General features: G+C 36.2%; 1 protein-coding gene across 3 annotated transcripts in view; it reads right to left on the bottom strand.

Moving 5' to 3' along the window:
- Positions 1 to 21,177, bottom strand: part of CARMIL1 (capping protein regulator and myosin 1 linker 1) — a 668,567-nt gene that overhangs the window by 336,575 nt on the left and 310,815 nt on the right. For all 3 annotated transcript variants that reach the window (XM_053714815.1, XM_053714816.1, XM_053714817.1), the window contains exon 9: positions 3,876 to 3,951. In XM_053714815.1, coding sequence (XP_053570790.1) covers positions 3,876 to 3,951 — 76 coding nt within the window. The remainder of the gene's footprint in view (positions 1 to 3,875; positions 3,952 to 21,177) is intronic.

The following is a 21,177-nucleotide window of genomic DNA, read 5'->3' as shown; positions in this document are numbered from 1 at the left end:
GGAAGAAAGTACGCTTCACTCTCTGGTCTCTTCAAAAAACTTTAATCCATCTTCTTCAAAACATCAGTCAAAACATTCCCAAACGTTTCGATACCTGTTGGTATCTTTTTCAATGGGTGTTTTACAAAGTATCCTTATCCCAAGAAAGCTCCTAATCTACCCCCTAAACCATAGTTCCGCCTACGTGATGACGTTTGTATACCTGTCACACGCAACACTCCTTGGCAACGCGCATATCGGGCAGCGGTAGTTCCGATAACATCGGACTAACATTTACAGACAACTGTCTACGGTTAAAATCAGATTATTCCCTTAACCTTTAGAAATTAGTTAGTAAAAAGTGTTAAACCAACACTATTTGAGAACCCTAATGGATCGTATACACTGTTGACCCTGTAACTGACATATCAATCATTATTATCTTAAGGGGCGTACTGTAATACTGCAAATTACCTAGTTTCAATACCCAGCATGTCAAAGCTATGTATCAACACTATGAACATAGTAGATAAATGTCAAGCATATTAAATTATAATATCTAATGCTGAATGTGATGATAATAAATTCATGTCTATTGGAGTATGTCAGAAATCTTTATCAGGCCGCAGCAATACACTGTGTCATGGAGCAATATCATTTTAGACCATATTTGTCCCATCTAATGTACACATCTTTAGAGGACTCGTCCATCCTTTATAGCAGAGACGACCTAGATCGAGCAATCAGAGACATCCCATCAAAGAAAGACATTAAAGTCCAGCTGCACATTTAACCCCTTCGGGGCCACCGTATCCAGACGGTAAATCCAAGAGGTTTCTACCTGTAGAAGTTTGGTGTTTTTGTTGCCTCCCCTCCGCAGGGGGCGCACGTGGTCTATTAAAATTGTCCTCAGGCTTGCAGGTGTTTGTCCCGCCTGGAGAAAATGCCAAGCGACCGGTTGATCAGATACCTTCTTATCTATTGCCAGCCTAAAGGGGTGGCGATGATTGGCCATCCTCTCACGGAAAGTGGTAGAAGTTTTCCCTACATACATCAGGGAACATGGACACATGAGTATATAGACCACGTAAGTGCTCATGCATGACAATCTATGTAGAATCTTGTACTTTCTCCCAGTGTGAGGGTGATGAAAATACATTCCGGTCAACATGCTGTTGCATGTAGTACAGTCCCCACATCTGTAGCATCCTAATTTTCTCTTGGCGTCCAACCACGTACCTTTTTCATAACACTTTATAGGGTCATTGTGGACTAAGATGTCTTTCAAATTAGGTGCTCTTTTGTAAACCATCCGTGGAGCAGTTATACGTGAGAATGGTAGCATCTTATCCGTGCTCCCGATCTCCCAGTTCTTTTTGACTGACTCAGCCAGAACCTTAGATATGGGGTTGAAACTTGTTACAAAGTTGATATTATCACCTTTGTTTTCCACACTCTTCACGACACTTCGTGGCTGTAGTAGTGTCATTTGATCTTGTTGTGCCAATTTGTTATGTACCTGTTTGATCAACTTCTTCCTGCATCCCCGCTGCTCCAGCTTAGTAATAATTTCTTCCTCCTGGACTCTTCTCGTCTCCAACAGTGTATTGTTACGGGTCACTCGCGTGAGCTGAGAGGAGACAACACTCTTTTTCTGATGTTCCGGGTGATAACTTGTAGATAGCAGTAAGGAGTTTTTGTCAGTGGGTTTGGAGTATAGTCAGGTGGAGAATTTACAACCCTCATCATCTGTATAGATTGTGATATTTAAATCCAGAAAAGGTATACTCACACTATCATAGACAAACTTAAAACGAATTGTGGACTCAATCTTATTTAAGGTATTAACCTGAGAAACACGTCATCTATATATCTTACGTATAGTCTAATGTGATCTACCATAAGAATCTGCATAACCGTAGTTTCGTATCAAGACATATAGAGATTAGCGTATGCGGGAGCCATATTAGAGCCCATTGAAGTTCCTGATACTTGTAAAAAGAAATCCTTTTCAAATTTGAGAAAGTTTTTTTCCAAACAGAACGTGAGAAGTTCTAATAGGAACTCAATGGGTGGTCCCGCATACGCCAATGATTCACTCAGTATGGATCTAACAGCCTGCACACCGCCACCATGAGGGATAACGGTGTGCAGACTGTCCACATCCATTGTGACCAATAGGTCACCTGAATTTAGACCTTTCCAGTTCAATAGTTTTCGAATAAGTGAGGGGGAGTCTAATATAAAGGAATATGATTCCTTCACAACCGGTTGCAGGTGATGATCTATGAAAATGGCCACATTAGAACACAAAGAGTCCCGGGCAGACACAATTGGTCTGCCGGGAGGTTTTGTCAAAGTTTTGTGTACTTTGGGCAAAAGATATAACACCGGAATAACCGGAAATGGTGTAGTCATAAATTCAAATTCATTTTCATCGATCATACCTGCTTCCAAACCACATTTCAATATGTGGTCCAGTTCTTTCTTGAACGAGTTCATAGGATTCCCTCTGAGTTTGCAGTAGACACTACTGTCAGCCAATTGTCTATAAGCCTCATCTCTATAATCAGAGTAATTTTGAACAACGATTGAACCCCCCTTATCAGCCGCATGAATAATAATTGTGTGATCATTCTTTAAATTGGTGAGTGCCTGTTTTTCACCCTTTGAAAGATTAGGAAACACATTTACCACTCTGGCTTGTTCACATGTCTCACTAATCATACGAGAGATATATATATATATGACTGTTTAAGAGCATAAAGGTTTAATCAAATTGATAAAGTAAGTAACAAGATAAGTTCAAAATACATTTGAAGTGAGTAAAGTAAAATGTAGCATATGGCAGGCATAGGGATAACTACTATAGTAGGTGGTAACAAAGTTGATTGTGTAAAGGTAGTTCAGTAAACCAATGAGAAACCAGCTAAAGGTATACATTTTAATGGCACACATGGTTTTAATTATGTCAATGATTAAGGCTATGGCCGAAACATGTCAGACGTTTTTGCTGCTTGAAGCTGTGTAATTTGGTTTTTAACAGCCCTTTTAACTTTATGCTGAATAAATTTTGGACTTTTTAATGAAGATTAGTGCTTGCAGACTCTCTATTCTAACATTTTTCGTAAAAGAACTTCTCTAAATAAGCTGAGCACCTTCAGGTCCACGTAAACTCCATTGCAGTACGGCTCCTTTGGACACAGGAGGCTCAATATTGACAGGCAGAGAAAGGGGCAGGGCCACTTGTTCAGACGCTGAACACAGGAGGACGTGGCAGACAGCGAGGAATCACCGGAGTCAGCTGGAATCATAAGGAGAATTTTTCTCGCTCTCAAGTACCCCAGAGGATAAGGAGGTAACCTTCGTGTCAGGCGAGCATCCTCTGGTTTCATCAGGCTGCGGTAGCAGGCGTTGGAGCCAAAAGGAATTGACAACCATAAGAACCGGATGTAAGTTTTTACCCTTTCCAGGGGAGCAAAGAGTTATTCAGCCACATGATCGTGAGTATACTCCGTATCCAAAGCCGATCGATCCCCTTTCTCATCACAGCCTTCACCACAGCTTCACTGAGGTTTACCATTAACTTTTGAGATATATATATATACACACACACATACACACACAATTTTACCAATTCTTTTGGACTGATTTTTTATGTACTGTTTTTATTATGGACTGTTATGTTAATATTGGTGATAATTCTGTAAAATGAATATATGATATGTGATTTGCTTTGATATTTATTATTTTATAGCTGTATGTACATGAAACATTTTATTTAATGCACAACTTTGAAGTAGAATAAAAGCTTAATGTCAAAACTTTAGCTCATTATAGATTCTGTATATCAGAAATGTAGCTCATTATAGATTCTGTATACTGTGATTACTCACCAGCTTCATATCCTTCGCTGACAACTTTGTAAACCATTGATTGTATTCCAGAGCAGCTACAATAGGGATCAAATCTCTATGGGACATGGAAAGACATATGGCAAATTAACTAAACATTCAAAAACATATTTACAAATATTATCTATTAAAACTTCCAGTATGTAATGATGCAGTGAAATTATTTTTAAAAGGTATTAAAAATATTTGAAACAAAATAACCCTCCCTATTCAATGCTCTTGTATTATACTGTAAAATGTGTGATTAGAATGTATTGTTAAAGGAACACTGAACCCCAAAAAATGTTATGAATCAGAAAGAGCATGCAATTTTAAACAACTTTCTAATTTACTCCTATTATCAAAATGTCTTCATACTCTTGGTATCTTTATTTGAAAAGCAAGAATGTAAGTTTAGATGCTGGCCCATTCTTAGTGAACAAGCTGGGTTGTCCTTGCTGATTGGACAGCACCAATAAACAAGTGCTGTCTAGGGTTCTTAACCCAAAATTTGTCGGGCTCCTTAGCTTAGCTGCCTTCTTTTTCAAATAACGATAGCAAGAAAACGAAGAAAAATTGATAATAGGAGTAAGTTAGAAAGTTGCTTAAAATTGCATGCTCTAAAAAATTACAAGTTCATGGTTCCGGAGGAGGAGCTAACTGCACACACCTGTGTGTGAGATTACCTTCCAGTCCTGCAGCTGCTGGCGGAGCCTCTCGTGCCTAACCCAGAGAACTGGGTAGCTATTTGGATAGCTTATTTCATCGCTCCTGGAACCTGACAGTGGATAGACATCCCACTGTGCTGACACTGTTAGTCAGCTTGCAAAAGCCTGTATAATTGGACTCTTTTTATTTTTCCCTTTTTTTTTTTATGTACAAGCCGAACTCTCAATCTAAATTTAAGGAGGACCTGGGTGCTCCCCTCCCCCACCTGTGCTGCGTGGGAGGTCGAGGCTGACTTTATTCACTTTTTCTTACCATATTGACAAAACTGCCCTGAGTCCTACCTGCAATATAAACAGCAGTTTCTTTATATGCCCTCCCTCCCCCACCGGTGCTGCGTGGGAGGCCGAGGTTGATTTCATTTCACCCCTTTTGCTACACTGACAAACTGTCCTGAATCCTATCTACAGCATAAACAGCAGTCTTTTCCCACACCCTTCCCTCCCCCACCGGTGCTGCGTGGGAGGTTAAGGCCGTCCACACATCTCAGCATAGCTGTATCTACAGAGGACCTGCTGTTTTTCCCCCCTGGCTCCTGCCCCGAGTATCTACAGTGATCCGGCGAACCTCTCACATACCTTCCCCTCCCCCACCGAAGTTGTGAGGGAGATAGAGAGCAACTGCGGAGCTGGCCCGAAGTGTGGTGGCGAAGTACATTTTCAAGCAGGGGTCGCTGGATATCCGAGGCGGTTCTGTCAGGTGACTAGCTGAAGGTCTGCCGGAGACTTCCCCCCTCCTCCACCGGTGCTGCGTGGGAGGTCGGGACTGAGTGTGACCGGTCTTGGGACAGCTGCTGAGGATCTCCTTGCTTGGCGCCTTCAAGTGTTTTCATCCTGGTCTCCTTAGACGCTGGGGCCAAATGTCAGCATAAGAGGCGAATATTCCTGGATCAGGTTTTCTCTGTTTCGATTTTCTTTTTCTTCACAGAGGTACTATCCGAGTCTGCCTGTCCTGGGGAACGCTGCGCTGGTGCTGGTAAAAACGCTTGATAGCTGGACACTAAACAAACCCCACAAACAGGTATTGCAATTCGGTACTACCATATTTGCAGGCTCTCTCCGCCTACCTATCTTGACATTAGTTGAATACTAACACAGGAACATTCCAGGTAAGGTGGAGAGCTCTACACATAAAGAGACTGGCTGTATTTCTTTAATTATACAAAGGAACTTTTTTCTTTTTTTTTCTCTTTCTGCTTTTTTTTTTGGCTTAGTTAAAATGTAATTTCTATATTTTGTTACAATATCGCCATATCAATGTATTGAAGGCAAGAGTTAAGCTTAGAAAATTGTAAGTTGTGTATAACATGTAAAAGTTCATTGTATTTTTCTCCTCTAAGAAGCGAAGTTTATTCAGGGAAGGGAATGCAAGGTTATTAAGTGTATTTGGAGAATCAATATCTTAAAATCAAAGGAGTTTTTTATAACCACTACAAGATTTATCATTTCTTATTACTGCTAAAAGGATAAGGTTATATAGAAATATAAAAGATCCCTAAACTACACTATTTAATTAGCCTTTATTAAGAATAAATCTCCTGTTTTCCCTGAAAATAAAATATCATCTTTATCTACTTGGCAGGGGGGAAAGCCGGCATAGAAATACAAAGATTATTAGTTAATTTACTTAACACCCATTTTCAAGGGGAAAAGGGGGAAAAAAGGATTCTATTTTCACTGAAAATATACATAAATGTAACTGAGGGAACCTGGTTATAAATAGGTCACTGCACATATATCTCGCAATCTGCAAGATACATTGTATACAATCGCTGGAATAACACTCTTTTGGCTATAAAGTTAACTGAGGCACTGCTATTGGTGCTTCTAGAGATATTATTCTCTTTATAGTCCATAATTCGTCACAATTTTGCCCATAGTAATAACATCCCTGATCATTGCACCCTTGACTGGACTTAAATAGCACGATTTAACTCACTTTTTTTTATTTTTTTTTTTTTTTTTTTTTTTTTCTCCTCCCCTTTCCCTCACTTAGCTACCACACTGCACATACCCATCCTCACTTGTCCAATTGAGAACGGTTTACCCTCTCAAACTTAATTCAGAATAAATTCACCCCCTGTATTGACCCTCACTGAGATAACTCGCTTCACTTTATTTTTTTAATTTCTTTTTTCTTTTCACTGGCACATGGATAAATTCCTTCACACTTCACCCCGGAACCCTTCACCAGTAATGGCAGCAAGACAGAGAGACAGAAAATTGAAGGGCAATCAAGAGACCACCACAGAAGCACAATCAACAATGCTTAATCTATCAGCCATACAGGAGTTAACTAATATTCATAGTTTAGTTGCCAATATATCAGATGCGCTCTCCCCTAAATTTGAGGCTCTTAGAGCTGAAATTAAGCAAGATTTTCTCTCCCTTACACAAGAGGTTCGTCAATTTTCAAATAGGTTACAAGAAGCCGAACAAAGAGTTTCGGATCTGGAAGACTTAACAATAGTACACAGCTCCAATCTAGAAGGTATAAACAATAGCGTGCAGAAAATTCAAAATAGATTAGAAGATCTTGAAAACCGTTCTAGAAGAAATAACATAAGAATCATAGGTCTTCCGGAAGAGCAGCAATATGACAACCTCGTTAATTTTATATCAGAAACCTTGCCTACAATTTTAAAAATGCCATCTACTTTATATCCTATCCCAGTGGAAAGAGCACACAGACTTGGTATCTCTCGATCAGGCAACAAAGAAAGAACTAGGCCTAGGCCGGTTATCGCTAGAATATTAAATTTTCAAGATAAACACACTTTATTCCAGTATTATCGCAAACAACAGCCTGTTAAGGCTGGTGACGCTACAATCCTCATGTTTCAAGATTTCTCTGCTGACACTGCAGCAAGGAGAAGGGAGCTTGCTCCTATTTGCTCCAAATTGATACAAAAAGGGTACCAGGCAACCATAATGTATCCTTACAAATTAAAGGTTAAAGTTGGAGAAGTCACACATTTCTTTGAAGAACCCCAATTGGCTGAGAGCTTCTATAACACACTGGGCTCTTAGTTTAATAATAACAATTTTAAATAATCAATTGTTAGACTGAGTGTAATTTACAGGTTTTTGCTTATGGGGAAGACTGTGTCTCTTCTAGACACGTGTCTTAGGGTCCTACCCCCACCTATGCGGAGAATATGTAATTGTTCAAAAAATATTCTTCCCCTTTTTTTTTAATTTTTTTTTTTTTTTTTTTTTTTTTTCCTTTTTCTCTCTCTCTCTCTCCTTCCTCCTAAATACATAATCGATTATGCGGAATAGTAACTGTAAAATAGTATCGTGGAATGTTGGTGGTATAACCACCCCTATAAAGAGAAAGGCAATTCTTAATCATTTACGAAAGCTTCAGACTGATATAGGGTTCATTCAAGAAACCCACTTATCAGCTGAAGAATCTCTAAAACTTAAATCAACATGGGTAAAGGAAATTTACTTCGCACCCAGTGTTAAGAGGAAAAGGGGGGTAGCAATTTTAATAGGAAAGAAAATTAATACAGAAGTTGTACATTTTGAGGCTGATATCGGGGGGAGATATGTCTTATTGAAAATAAAGATTGCCCAGAAGATGTATACATTTTGCAATACATATGGCCCTAACGAGTTTGATCCAAAATTCTGGAATACTCTGCAGACTAAATTATTATCTTATGCGGAAGGTTCCTTAATTGTAGGAGGAGACTATAACATGGCACCACAGTGCCCGATCGATAGGCTTAGGCACAATGTTAAACAATTAAAACAAAAAAAAGACAACCTAGAGGGTAAGATGTTTAAAAAAATCATGCAGAATCTAGCGCTGCGGGATATTTGGAGACAGCAAAATCCTTCCATTCAAAACTTTACATGCCTCTCCAAGGCGCATAAGACACTCTCTAGAATCGACATATTTTTAATTGATGAACGTATGGTATTGCAAGGGGTAAATTCAGATATAGGACCAATCTTTCTCTCAGATCATGCACCGATTGTACTCGAATTTCAGCTTACACGTTCCCATTCTACTCCAGCACGTTTTTTTTTTCCCTATTATTTAATCACTGAGTTAAAATTCAAGAATTGGCTCATAAATAGATACAAGGAATTCGCACATTTTAATAGAGATTATCTAAATCGCCCTGAAATATTTTGGGATACTGCAAAAGCAGTGATGAGAGGGGAGATAATTTCATACAGTGCAGCTCTGCATAAGAAAATTCGAACTAGAGAAAAGGAGTCATGCCAACGTTTAACTAACGCATATAATCATTATCTGCTCGATAAGACCCCTTTAAACTGGGCAAAATATGTTAGAGCAAAAAATGAAAGGGACACTTTTGTTTTATCGCAAGAAACTCAAAAGGAATTAAAATTGCAGGCTAAACTACATAAATATGGTAACAAATCAGGTAAGATGTTGGCCAAACTAATAAAAAATGAGAAAAAACAATCAATCATAGACAAATTGCATAATAAAGGGCTTCAGCTCTCCAAAGCCGAAGACATATTGGCTGCATTTAATGAATATTATCAGGAACTTTATTCATTTAAAACAAGTAATTTACATGCATCTGATGACTTCTGGAGGGATTTTACATATCCTACTGTCACATCAGAAATGCTTGACAGCCTCAACGCTCCTATTTCTATAGAGGAAATAGAGAAAGTAATATCTAAACTTGCCCCAAATAAAGCAGCAGGCCCAGATGGCCTCCCTAACGAATTTTACAAAATTCTTACCGGCGAAGCCACCTCACATCTCTGTACGCTCTTCAATAGTTTTTTCATTGGTGGTAAATTGATTCCCTCTTCGTTTACCAATTCTTATACAACTTTAATATTAAAAGGCGGAAAAGATCCTGAACATAAGGAATCTTATAGACCAATCGCTTTGCTAAACTCAGATTACAAAATCCTTACTGCAATTCTTGCATCTAGACTTCAGGGGCCGCTCTCAGAAATTATTCATACTGACCAAGCAGGTTTTCTAAATAATCGCAATTCAGCTTCAAAAATCAGGGAAGCCCTAATGGTGACAGAATACTTTGAGGTTTTACCTAGCTTAACTAATGGGGGGGAGGACTTACCTGATCTTTCTATTATTTCCTTAGATGCTGAAAAAGCCTTCGATTCAATATTCTATGAACATATCAAAACATCGTTAAGGCAATTTGGGATCGGAGGTAATTTTCTTGAATTTATCAAGAATCTATATAAACAACCATCTACAAGATTGATAGTGAATAACAATATTTCTCCTCCTATTCTCTTAGGTAGAGGAACAAGGCAGGGTTGTCCTCTCTCCCCACTTTTATTTAATATCTCTATCGAACCTCTGGCAATTAAAATTCGTCACCATCTTGATGGTATAAAAATTCGCCACTGTGAAATAAAAATTGGTTTCTATGCTGATGATCTGCTGCTTTATCTGGCTAATACCAAACTAAATTTACCAAAACTTTTCCAGATCTTGGAGCAATTTGGCTCATTCTCTGGATACAAAGTAAACATGGCAAAATCAGAGATGTTATGGCTTAGGAAAAATAAAACCTCAATATTAAACATTCCTTTTCGCCAAGTAAAAGACTCCTTCAAATATTTAGGAATTCATATCCCGATAAGATCTGCAGATCTCTACACTTTGAATGTACCCCCAATAGTTAAATTGATCAAAGAAAAGCTTACGACATGGCAAAATCTTCCAATATCACTCTCTGGAAGGATTGCCCTTTTTAAAATGGCTCTTCTCCCAAAACTCTTATATATACTTCAAAACACACCAATAATTCTATTAGGAAAAGATATACGTTCAATTAATACCTCACTTATCCAGTTCCTATGGCAGAATAAGAGGTCAAAGATATCTCTTTTGAAACTTTCAATATCAAAAAAAGATGGAGGTCTTGCTTTACCAGATATAAGGTTATATAATCTCTCTTTCCTGGCCCGTGTTGTAGTAGATTGGATCTCATCTAATAATTATGTTTTGAACAACCATCTTGAGGCCAGTGTCTGCCATCCGTACTCCTTATCTGCATTATTACACTTAGCACCTAAGGAAATCCCCTTAGAAATTAAACGACTCAAAACAATTCTCAACCCACTTAAAGCCTGGCACAAAATAGTAACTCTTCTCTCAATTAATAACAGCGCTACTTGCCTTTTGCCCATAATAGGTAACCCTAATTTTCAATCAGGAATATCTTCCGAAGTCTTTAGGAAATGGCATACGCAGGGGCTAACAAAGGTATATCAAATAATTGACAAAGAGAGAAAATATATTAAAACATTTCAGGAACTAAAAAGAGATTTTGATATATCTAACAAAGATTTCTTTGCGTACTTGCAATTAAGACATTATGCACAAGATCTAGTCAAGAAAGCAGGCTGGGATTGGGGATTAGGTAAACTCGATGACTGGCTTGTTTTAACCAGAAATGGCCATATGTCAATTGCACCATGTTATCATCTTCTGGGTACAAATAAAGGTGAGCCGGTTTTGGCAAGGATTGCCTCCTACTGGAATACAGTAATTTCTCAGAGTAATATTGAGCCTAAAAACATTCAAATGTCAATTAAAAAAATTGCACAAGTAACGCTCTCTGCAACTTGGAGAGAGGCTCATGTTAAGCTCCTCCATGGGGCGTATTTTACCCCCGAGAGAGGCTTTAAATGTGCAAATGCAGGGTATAACAAATGTCCTAAATGTTCGTATCAGGCAGCTGACTTAACGCACATGTTTTGGCACTGCCCAAGGATTAGAAATCTTTGGGCTAGGGTTGAATATTGGTTAAAAAAGGTTCTTAAGATAGATCATGTCTCCTTGACAATATATCAAATAATATTATGCCTTAAGGAAGAGCCTGGTAAACAAATCGAGGAAAAAATAATAATCTCCGCTATCCTTGCGACTAGATATTTAATTTGCAAGAAGTGGAAAAGTCATGCAATGCCAAGCATTACTGAAATAAAAAACTGCATGAAAAAGCAATATATTTTGGATCAGAAAAATGCAGATATAAATAATGAACAAGATATTAAAAGGTTCTTTGATAAATGGGCCACTTTTTTAAAAATATTCCCTGCTGCAGAAATAGATTATTTAATCTTTCCCTTCAGAAACACAGAAATTGTTTTGCTAGGAAACTGGTAAAATCTCTGGAGGAGGAGGGTGATGGCAGAGGAGAGGGGGGGGGGAGAGGGAGGAAGAGGGAAGGGAAAAGGGAAATTTTCCCCCCTTCTTTTTTTTGTTTTTCTCTTTTTTTTTTTTTTTTTTTTTTTTTTTTTTTCTTCGCATGGGGGGGGGGGGGGGGAGGTTCGAAAATTAAAATCCCAAGCATTGTTGGAAATTAAAATGTTCATGTTTTCACCAACATGATGATTAATTTAAATTTAACTATATGCATAATTGAATATAGTACTATATTGTCGAATCTATTGTATCTTTTATGTTATGCTTTCATTATGGTTGATTTTGTCTTGTTCAATGACTTGGATCATAAATAAAAGTTAAAAAAAAAAAAAAATTGCATGCTCTATCTGAATCACAAAAGAAAAAATGTGGGTTTAGTGTCCCTTTAAGTGTGGTGTGGTATGTTTTGCATTTATATCTGTTAGTATCAGAAGTGAAAATAGCACTTTGTTCTCAATACCACGGAATTATGATATTCCCACACACACACAAAATAATAAACATTTTGTGTTACAATTTTTCTTAAAAATGCCTGCACTTGTGTGGCTATTGCATTACTGCCCTAGGTTTTTAAAGCTCTAAAGGACAGAGTTCTGCATGAATGCATGTTTAATAAACAAATCATAACACCAAGGCTAACAAGGTTCATTTTTAAAGAAAGCAACAGAACTCCAAAAAACAGCTCAACAAATATTCTAAAAAAAAATGTACAGTAAAATAATACAGATAATATACAAATATGCAGAAAAAAAGTGTAATCACTTTAATCAGGTAATTAAAATGTATTGATAGTACAAGCAGGATTGTTTTCATTGAATGATCATGTTACAAGCAGTGTTTTGACAAAACGAGTGGATCCCTATTTGATGGGATAGGAGAACACCTTTCACATATATAAAAGAAGAGAGAATGGATGATTTGTTACCCAAACAAGTTAAAGGGCCATTATACACTCATTTTTTCTTTGCATAAATGTTTTGTAAATGATCTATTTATATAGCCCATAAAGTTTTTTATTTAAATAAATGTATAGTTTTGCTTATTTTTAAATAACATTGCTCTGATTTTCAGACTCCTAACCAAGCCCCAAAGTTTTATGTGAATACCGTCAGCTACCTTCTCCAGCTTGCTCCTGTTTGTGTAAAGGGTCTTTTCATATGCAAAAGAAGAGGGAGTGTCTTATTTCCCACTTGCAGTGGGCTTTCCAGCTACCTTTTCAACAGAGCTAAACTGAGAGCTTCTAAGTAAGTTTTTAAACAGTTTTATACTGGATTTTTATATCAGTATCTGTGCATCTTATTCTTTATAGTAGTGTCTATTACATGCATGTTATATGAAAATGAGTGTATACTGTCCCTTTAAAGAATGCCATAACCAAACTGATAAAGGCAAAACTTTTTTGCAAGGGTAAGTGAGGTTAGAAAGTTATTATTAAAAGTATTTAAAACTCTCCATCCTTATGGTCTTAATGCAGAAATAAATGTCAATCTTTTTCTGTGACAATAAACTAGTGGCAAGCTATTACACAAAGATCTAGATTACAAGCAGAGTACAAAACTATTAGAATTATGGTGCATTACCATGGCTCCAGCGTCATCAATAGCACTTGTATTTTGCACTCATATTACAAGCACAAAATTAACATAACAGACTTATGTGAGGGCACTCAATAAAAGTCATGTTGGATATCACCCTAGCAGTAAACCGATGGATCGTAAAATAATCTGCTCAAGTAGTGGAGTTCTTCATTTAGTCCCGTGCTATACTATTTTAATGAAACTATAAGGAACATGGTACCCACATTTTTTTCCCATGATTCAGATAAATTTTACAATTTTAAACAACTTTCCAATGTACTTCTATTGCCTAATTAACTTCTTTCTCTAGGTAATCCTTTGTTGAAGAAGCAGCAATGCACTACTGGAAGCTAGCTGAGCCTGTTGTGTGAGACAATGACATCTATGTGCAGCTAGCTCCCAGTAGTGTATTGCTAATTTCTTAAGACCTCGAAGGCCGCCTTTAATCTGAATGCATCTGACAGTTTTTCGCCACTAGAGAGCATTAGTTCATGTATGTCATATAGTTAACATTGAGCTCACGCACGTGAAGTCAATCTTCTTCTGTGAAAATAAACTAGTGTCAACTGTCAAGCTATTACACAACGGGCTAGATTACAAGCAGAGTACAAAACTAATTTTGGGTAAAATGTAAGTCTGTCAAAAGAACTGAAATAAGGGGGCAGCTTGCAGAGGAATAGATACAAGATAATTACAGAGGTAAAACGTGTATTATTATAACTGTGTTGGTTATGCAAAACTGGGGAATGGGTAATAAAGGGATTATCTATCTTTTTATACAACACAAATTCTGGTGTTGACTGTCCCTTTAAGCAAACAGTTATAGAGTAAAATAATCAGCAGACATTTACATAAGCATACAGAATAAGAAGATTTACATAAATCATTATGGTAGAGGGCCCTGCCCATGAGTCACGGAAATAAGCTGTAAACCATGAAATGATCAACAGGAAGAGTGGACTCATGAGCTCACATTCTAAAGGAAACACATGAGCTGTGTATTACTTTGAACTATACAAATGTAGTTCTTATTAATTTAAGTCCTATGGATGAGAAAGAGGAAATTAGACTATTTGTTTATTTATTGGTTAAAAAATGTCTTTTTAACTTGGGAAATTCTTTACATGTTTGGTAATTTAACCATTCATATACATGATATTTTTTGTGGAATAAGTATTTGCTTTATTGTGAGTGAACATTCATTTTGGTTTTACAACATATTAAAGGGACACTAAACGATGAAAAAAATGTAACTTAAATGTTTAAATACATATATTTTAATCATATTTGTAATTAGTTTTGCGTGCCATATTTTTACCGTACTCTAGTTATGCAGCTCCAAAATTTTATTGATTTCCAAACCCACAAATCTAATCTTATTTTTCTTTCACGAATCGTCTATGATAACCTGAGTTATCAAGATGTCCGACTTCGTGAGTAATGCGCATGCGCGATCATCTAGAAACGTCATTACATACGTCACCTTCCATTTACACCGCAGACCGTCTGAATCGATATTTTCAAACAGATGTTACCCAGGAATAGACAATGTAAGATTGTTACACTGCGCTGCGAGAATTACCCTTACTTTAATGAGCATTTAAATACATAAATATTTAATTCAGAGAGTAATGATGAATGAAACCTCTAATATTTCGTAAGGATATAAGTAGTTTATGTAATTACTCAAGGATTTAGTTACTATTACCGTATTTTCAAACTCCTTGTTTTTGTACATTGTTAATTTTATTGCGCTCAGTTTTCTAAATCAGACTTTTTAAAACAATGGCAAATAAATTTGTATGTATACTAATACATATTCTTTTACAAACGAAGGTCCAAAAATACGGATCTGCACATCTATAATATACCGTGCATAAACGATCCGCAATTCACTTATTATTGCATTGAGTATATATTAATTCAGTACATAATATTATACAATTAATATGCTCACAATATATATTCTTGTGATTACAATTTAAAGAAGTATATATAAACGAAAGGGTTTTAACTCAATATTAATAATGCTATCGCTGGTATCCTCTTTGATCTTTTAATTCACTATGAATATAGTTTATATAGTTTGCTTTATTCATTAATAGGTAGTATAACCACTATTTTAATCTATATGCAGATGTTATATATTATTACTTTGTGCTGTATTTGTGAAATATCACTTGCAATAGCTACTTTTGGTAAATAATATTGTTGCTGTGCAGTGCAGTTTTTAGATACTTTAAGATCTAAATGTTAATCAATAATTAATTATATAATAACGTAGTGCTTTTGTAAGGTACAGTGACCATCATCTTTAATTTAAATCATTAATATTTATACTTGCACTATCTAGTTATGTATAACAAATACAAGTGAGTGATCATAGAATATACTGTGTGCAGACATTGTTAGTGCAGTAAACTGGCAGAGAGTAACTTGTAACAAATACATCTAATAAATACAAGTGAGTGATTATAGAATATACTGTGTGCAGACATCGTTAGTGCAGTAAACTGGCAGAGAGTAACTTGTAACACATACATCTAATAAATACAAGTGAGTGATTATAGAATATACTGTGTGCAGACATAGTTAGTGCAGCAAACTGGCAGAGAGTAACTTGTAACACATACATCTAATAAATACAAGTGAGTGATTATAGAATATACAGTGTGCAGACATCGTTAGTGCAGTAAACTGGCAGAGAGTAACTTGTAACACATACATCTAATAAATACAAGTGAGTGTTTATAGAATACACTGTGTGCAGACATCGTTAGTGCAGCAAACTGGCAGAGAGTAACTTGTAACACATACATCTAATAAATACAAGTGAGTGATTATAGAATATACTGTGTGCAGACATAGTTAGTGCAGCAAACTGGCAGAGAGTAACTTGTAACACATACATCTAATAAATACAAGTGAGTGATTATAGAATATACAGTGTGCAGACATCGTTAGTGCAGTAAACTGGCAGAGAGTAACTTGTAACACATACATCTAATAAATACAAGTGAGTGTTTATAGAATACACTGTGTGCAGACATCGTTAGTGCAGCAAACTGGCAGAGAGTAACTTGTAAATACAAGTGAGTGATTATAGAATATACTGTGTGCAGACATCGTTAGTGCAGCAAACTGGCAGAGAGTAACTTGTAACACATACATCTAATAAATACAAGTGAGTGATTATAGAATATACTGTGTGCAGACATCGTTAGTGCAGCAAACTGGCAGAGAGTAACTTGTAACAAATACATCTAATAAATACAAGTGAGTGATTATAGAATACACTGTGTGCAGACATCGTTAGTGCAGCAAACTGGCAGAGAGTAACTTGTAACACATACATCTAATAAATACAAGTGAGTGATTATAGAATATACTGTGTGCAGAAATCGTTAGTGCAGCAAACTGGCAGAGAGTAACTTGTAACAAATACATCTAATAAATACAAGTGAGTGTTTATAGAATACACTGTGTGCAGACATCGTTAGTGCAGCAAACTGGCAGAGAGTAACTTGTAACAAATACATCTAATAAATACAAGTGAGTGATTATAGAATACACTGTGTGCAGACATCGTTAGTGCAGTAAACAGGCAGAGAGTAACTTGTAACAAATACATCTAATAAATACAAGTGAGTGATTATAGAATACACTGTGTGCAGACATCGTTAGTGCAGTAAACAGGCAGAGAGTAACTTGTAACAAATACATCACAGACAAGAGTTAGTAAAGAGCTTGGGGATCAGGTGCAGCACAGCAGTAAATACTAACTCTTGTCTGTGATGTATTTGTTACAAGTTACTCTCTGCCTGTTTACTGCACTAACGATGTCTGCACACAGTATATTCTATAATCACTCACTTGTATTTATTAGATGTATGTGTTACAAGTTACTCTCTGCCAGTTTGCTGCACTAACGATGTCTGCACACAGTGTATTCTATAATCACTCACTTGTATTTATTAGATGTATTTGTTACAAGTTACTCTCTGCCAGTTTGCTGCACTAACGATGTCTGCACACAGTATATTCTATAATCACTCACTTGTATTTATTAGATGTATGTGTTACAAGTTACTCTCTGCCAGTTTGCTGCACTAACTATGTCTGCACACAGTATATTCTATAATCACTCACTTGTATTTATTAGATGTATTTGTTACAAGTTACTCTCTGCCAGTTTACTGCACTAACGATGTCTGCACACAGTATATTCTATAATCACTCACTTGTATTTATTAGATGTATTTGTTACAAGTTACTCTCTGCCAGTTTACTGCACTAACGATGTCTGCACACAGTATATTCTATAATCACTCACTTGTATTTATTAGATGTATTTGTTACAAGTTACTCTCTGCCAGTTTACTGCACTAACGATGTCTGCACACTGTATATTCTATAATCACTCACTTGTATTTATTAGATGTATGTGTTACAAGTTACTCTCTGCCAGTTTACTGCACTAATGATGTCTGCACACAGTATATTCTATAATCACTCACTTGAATTTATTAGATGTATTTGTTACAAGTTACTCTCTGCCAGTTTACTGCACTAACGATTTCTGCACACAGTATATTCTATAATCACTCACTTGTATTTATTAGATGTATTTGTTACAAGTTACTCTCTGCCAGTTTACTGCACTAACGATGTCTGCACACAGTATATTCTATAATCACTCACTTGTATTTATTAGATGTATTTGTTACAAGTTACTCTCTGCCAGTTTACTGCACTAATGATGTCTGCACACAGTATATTCTATAATCACTCACTTGTATTTATTAGATGTATGTGTTACAAGTTACTCTCTGCCAGTTTACTGCACTAACGATGTCTGCACACAGTATATTCTATAATCACTCACTTGTATTTATTAGATGTATGTGTTACAAGTTACTCTCTGCCAGTTTACTGCACTAATGATGTCTGCACACAGTATATTCTATAATCACTCACTTGTATTTATTAGATGTATTTGTTACAAGTTACTCTCTGCCAGTTTACTGCACTAACGATTTCTGCACACAGTATATTCTATAATCACTCACTTGTATTTATTAGATGTATGTGTTACAAGTTACTCTCTGCCTGTTTACTGCACTAACGATGTCTGCACACAGTGTATTCTATAATCACTCACTTGTATTTATTAGATGTATGTGTTACAAGTTACTCTCTGCCAGTTTGCTGCACTAACGATGTCTGCACACAGTGTATTCTATAATCACTCACTTGTATTTATTAGATGTATGTGTTACAAGTTACTCTCTGCCAGTTTGCTGCACTAACGATGTCTGCACACAGTATATTCTATAATCACTCACTTGTATTTACAAGTTACTCTCTGCCAGTTTGCTGCACTAACGATGTCTGCACACTGTATATTCTATAATCACTCACTTGTATTTACAAGTTACTCTCTGCCAGTTTGCTGCACTAACGATGTCTGCACACAGTATATTCTATAATCACTCACTTGTATTTACAAGTTACTCTCTGCCAGTTTGCTGCACTAACGATGTCTGCACACAGTATATTCTATAATCACTCACTTGTATTTACAAGTTACTCTCTGCCAGTTTGCTGCACTAACGATGTCTGCACACTGTATATTCTATAATCACTCACTTTTATTTATTAGATGTATTTGTTACAAGTTACTCTCTGCCAGTTTGCTGCACTAACGATGTCTGCACACAGTGTATTCTATAATCACTCACTTGTATTTATTAGATGTATTTGTTACAAGTTACTCTCTGCCAGTTTGCTGCACTAACGATGTCTGCACACAGTATATTCTATAATCACTCACTTTTATTTATTAGATGTATTTGTTACAAGTTACTCTCTGCCTGTTTACTGCACTAACGATGTCTGCACACAGTGTATTCTATAATCACTCACTTGTATTTATTAGATGTATGTGTTACAAGTTACTCTCTGCCAGTTTGCTGCACTAACGATGTCTGCACACAGTATATTCTATAATCACTCACTTGTATTTATTAGATGTATGTGTTACAAGTTACTCTCTGCCAGTTTGCTGCACTAACGATGTCTGCACACAGTATATTCTATAATCACTCACTTGTATTTATTAGATGTATGTGTTACAAGTTACTCTCTGCCAGTTTGCTGCACTAACGATGTCTGCACACTGTATATTCTATAATCACTCACTTGTATTTATTAGATGTATGTGTTACAAGTTACTCTCTGCCAGTTTGCTGCACTAACGATGTCTGCACACAGTATATTCTATAATCACTCACTTGTATTTATTAGATGTATGTGTTACAAGTTACTCTCTGCCAGTTTGCTGCACTAACGATGTCTGCACACAGTATATTCTATAGACAAAAGCTTTGTAATCAAGCCGTACACAGTGTGAATAGGAGTACCTATTCAATCGATCTAATTTTGAAAAGCGCATGCGTGTTGCCAGTAACTTGGTTTGGGTAAGTCTGGCATCTAAGCGGTAATATGTGCACGCACTAATGGCCATATAGTATTGCGCATGCGCCAGGTGACGAATACAAGCAATAATGAGATGCAAAAAATCGCGCTGTGATTGGCTAATAGTTTTTGCATTGACATCAGCAGAAACGGGGTTTGGCTTTGATGACGTTTTTTTAGAAATGTAATATATTATTTTATTAATCTTCTAACGCTCGTTTTCCATTCTAAGTGGGTAAGTTTGGCTAATGAGGGTTTATAGATACGATTTTGATTAAATTTAGACAACAAAAAAGTCAAAGTTTTGGAATCCTTTAAAATAAATCTTATTAATATAAATTGTGGTTCTTTCTTTTTGCATTGCTTTTCCAACAATCATGTTATTTCACATAAGGGCTATTGCTTTTCAGGTACTTCACGTCCTTCACTCATCTCTGCGTCTCACATATGACCAAGCTTTTACTTTGGACATTATGAACTGTGCCACAGTCATCTCCTTTCATAACTCGGCAACAGCGTATCTTATTGAAGCGTCATGCTGTTGAATCAGTAACACAAAGAGCTATACTGTAAATGTGTTTTTTTATGAGAACGTGACAGTGACATAACACTAGACAATTTATTATGCTTCGTTTTGTTTACTCTACAAATCTAAGGTCACACATTAGAGAAATGTTATCTAGACTTATTGCATAGTTGACGACACACAAAAATATATATATAAAATGTCATATCAAATCTAAATAACACCTCAACAAACAGTTTAGGTATAAGTTATCTATTTGTCTAAGCTATAATTAAATATATATTCAGTATCAGTTTTTGATAAAAGAAATACATTAGCTAATGCATTTGTAATGCATTTGTAAAGCCTCCCTTTATAACAAATCCGCTGTGCTAGAAAACAATATAATGAGAGATAACGGATATCTAATGCATTCTGACGTATCATATCCCAGCTAAATTATGATAAATATAAAACTATATGGTGACTTGTAGTTCAATATTATAGAGAACACACACCAAGAATATACCCATAATTGTGCACTTTGTTCTTTTTAAGGGTCAGTAATATATAAGATGCTTCACCTTCTAGCAGTAATTGAGAAGGACATTAAATATTAAGAACGTCATTGTTCCCTTGTCTCTAACACTCTTAATCAATACTTTCACTTGAAACCTAAAACATAGAATTTTTCATTTGATCCGGAAAGTAAGTGCCTACAAATGTCACCAGAAGGAATATTATTATTTTGTCTAAACTGTCATCGTTTATCAAGCAAAGCATCTATCAAATTCAATTCAACCACACACTGCCAACAATGACTGTGCGCTGC

The sequence above is a fragment of the Bombina bombina genome, chromosome 5 (genome assembly GCF_027579735.1).
Source record: "Bombina bombina isolate aBomBom1 chromosome 5, aBomBom1.pri, whole genome shotgun sequence".
NCBI lineage: Eukaryota > Metazoa > Chordata > Amphibia > Anura > Bombinatoridae > Bombina > Bombina bombina.
This window is presented reverse-complemented; position numbering and strand designations above follow the sequence as displayed.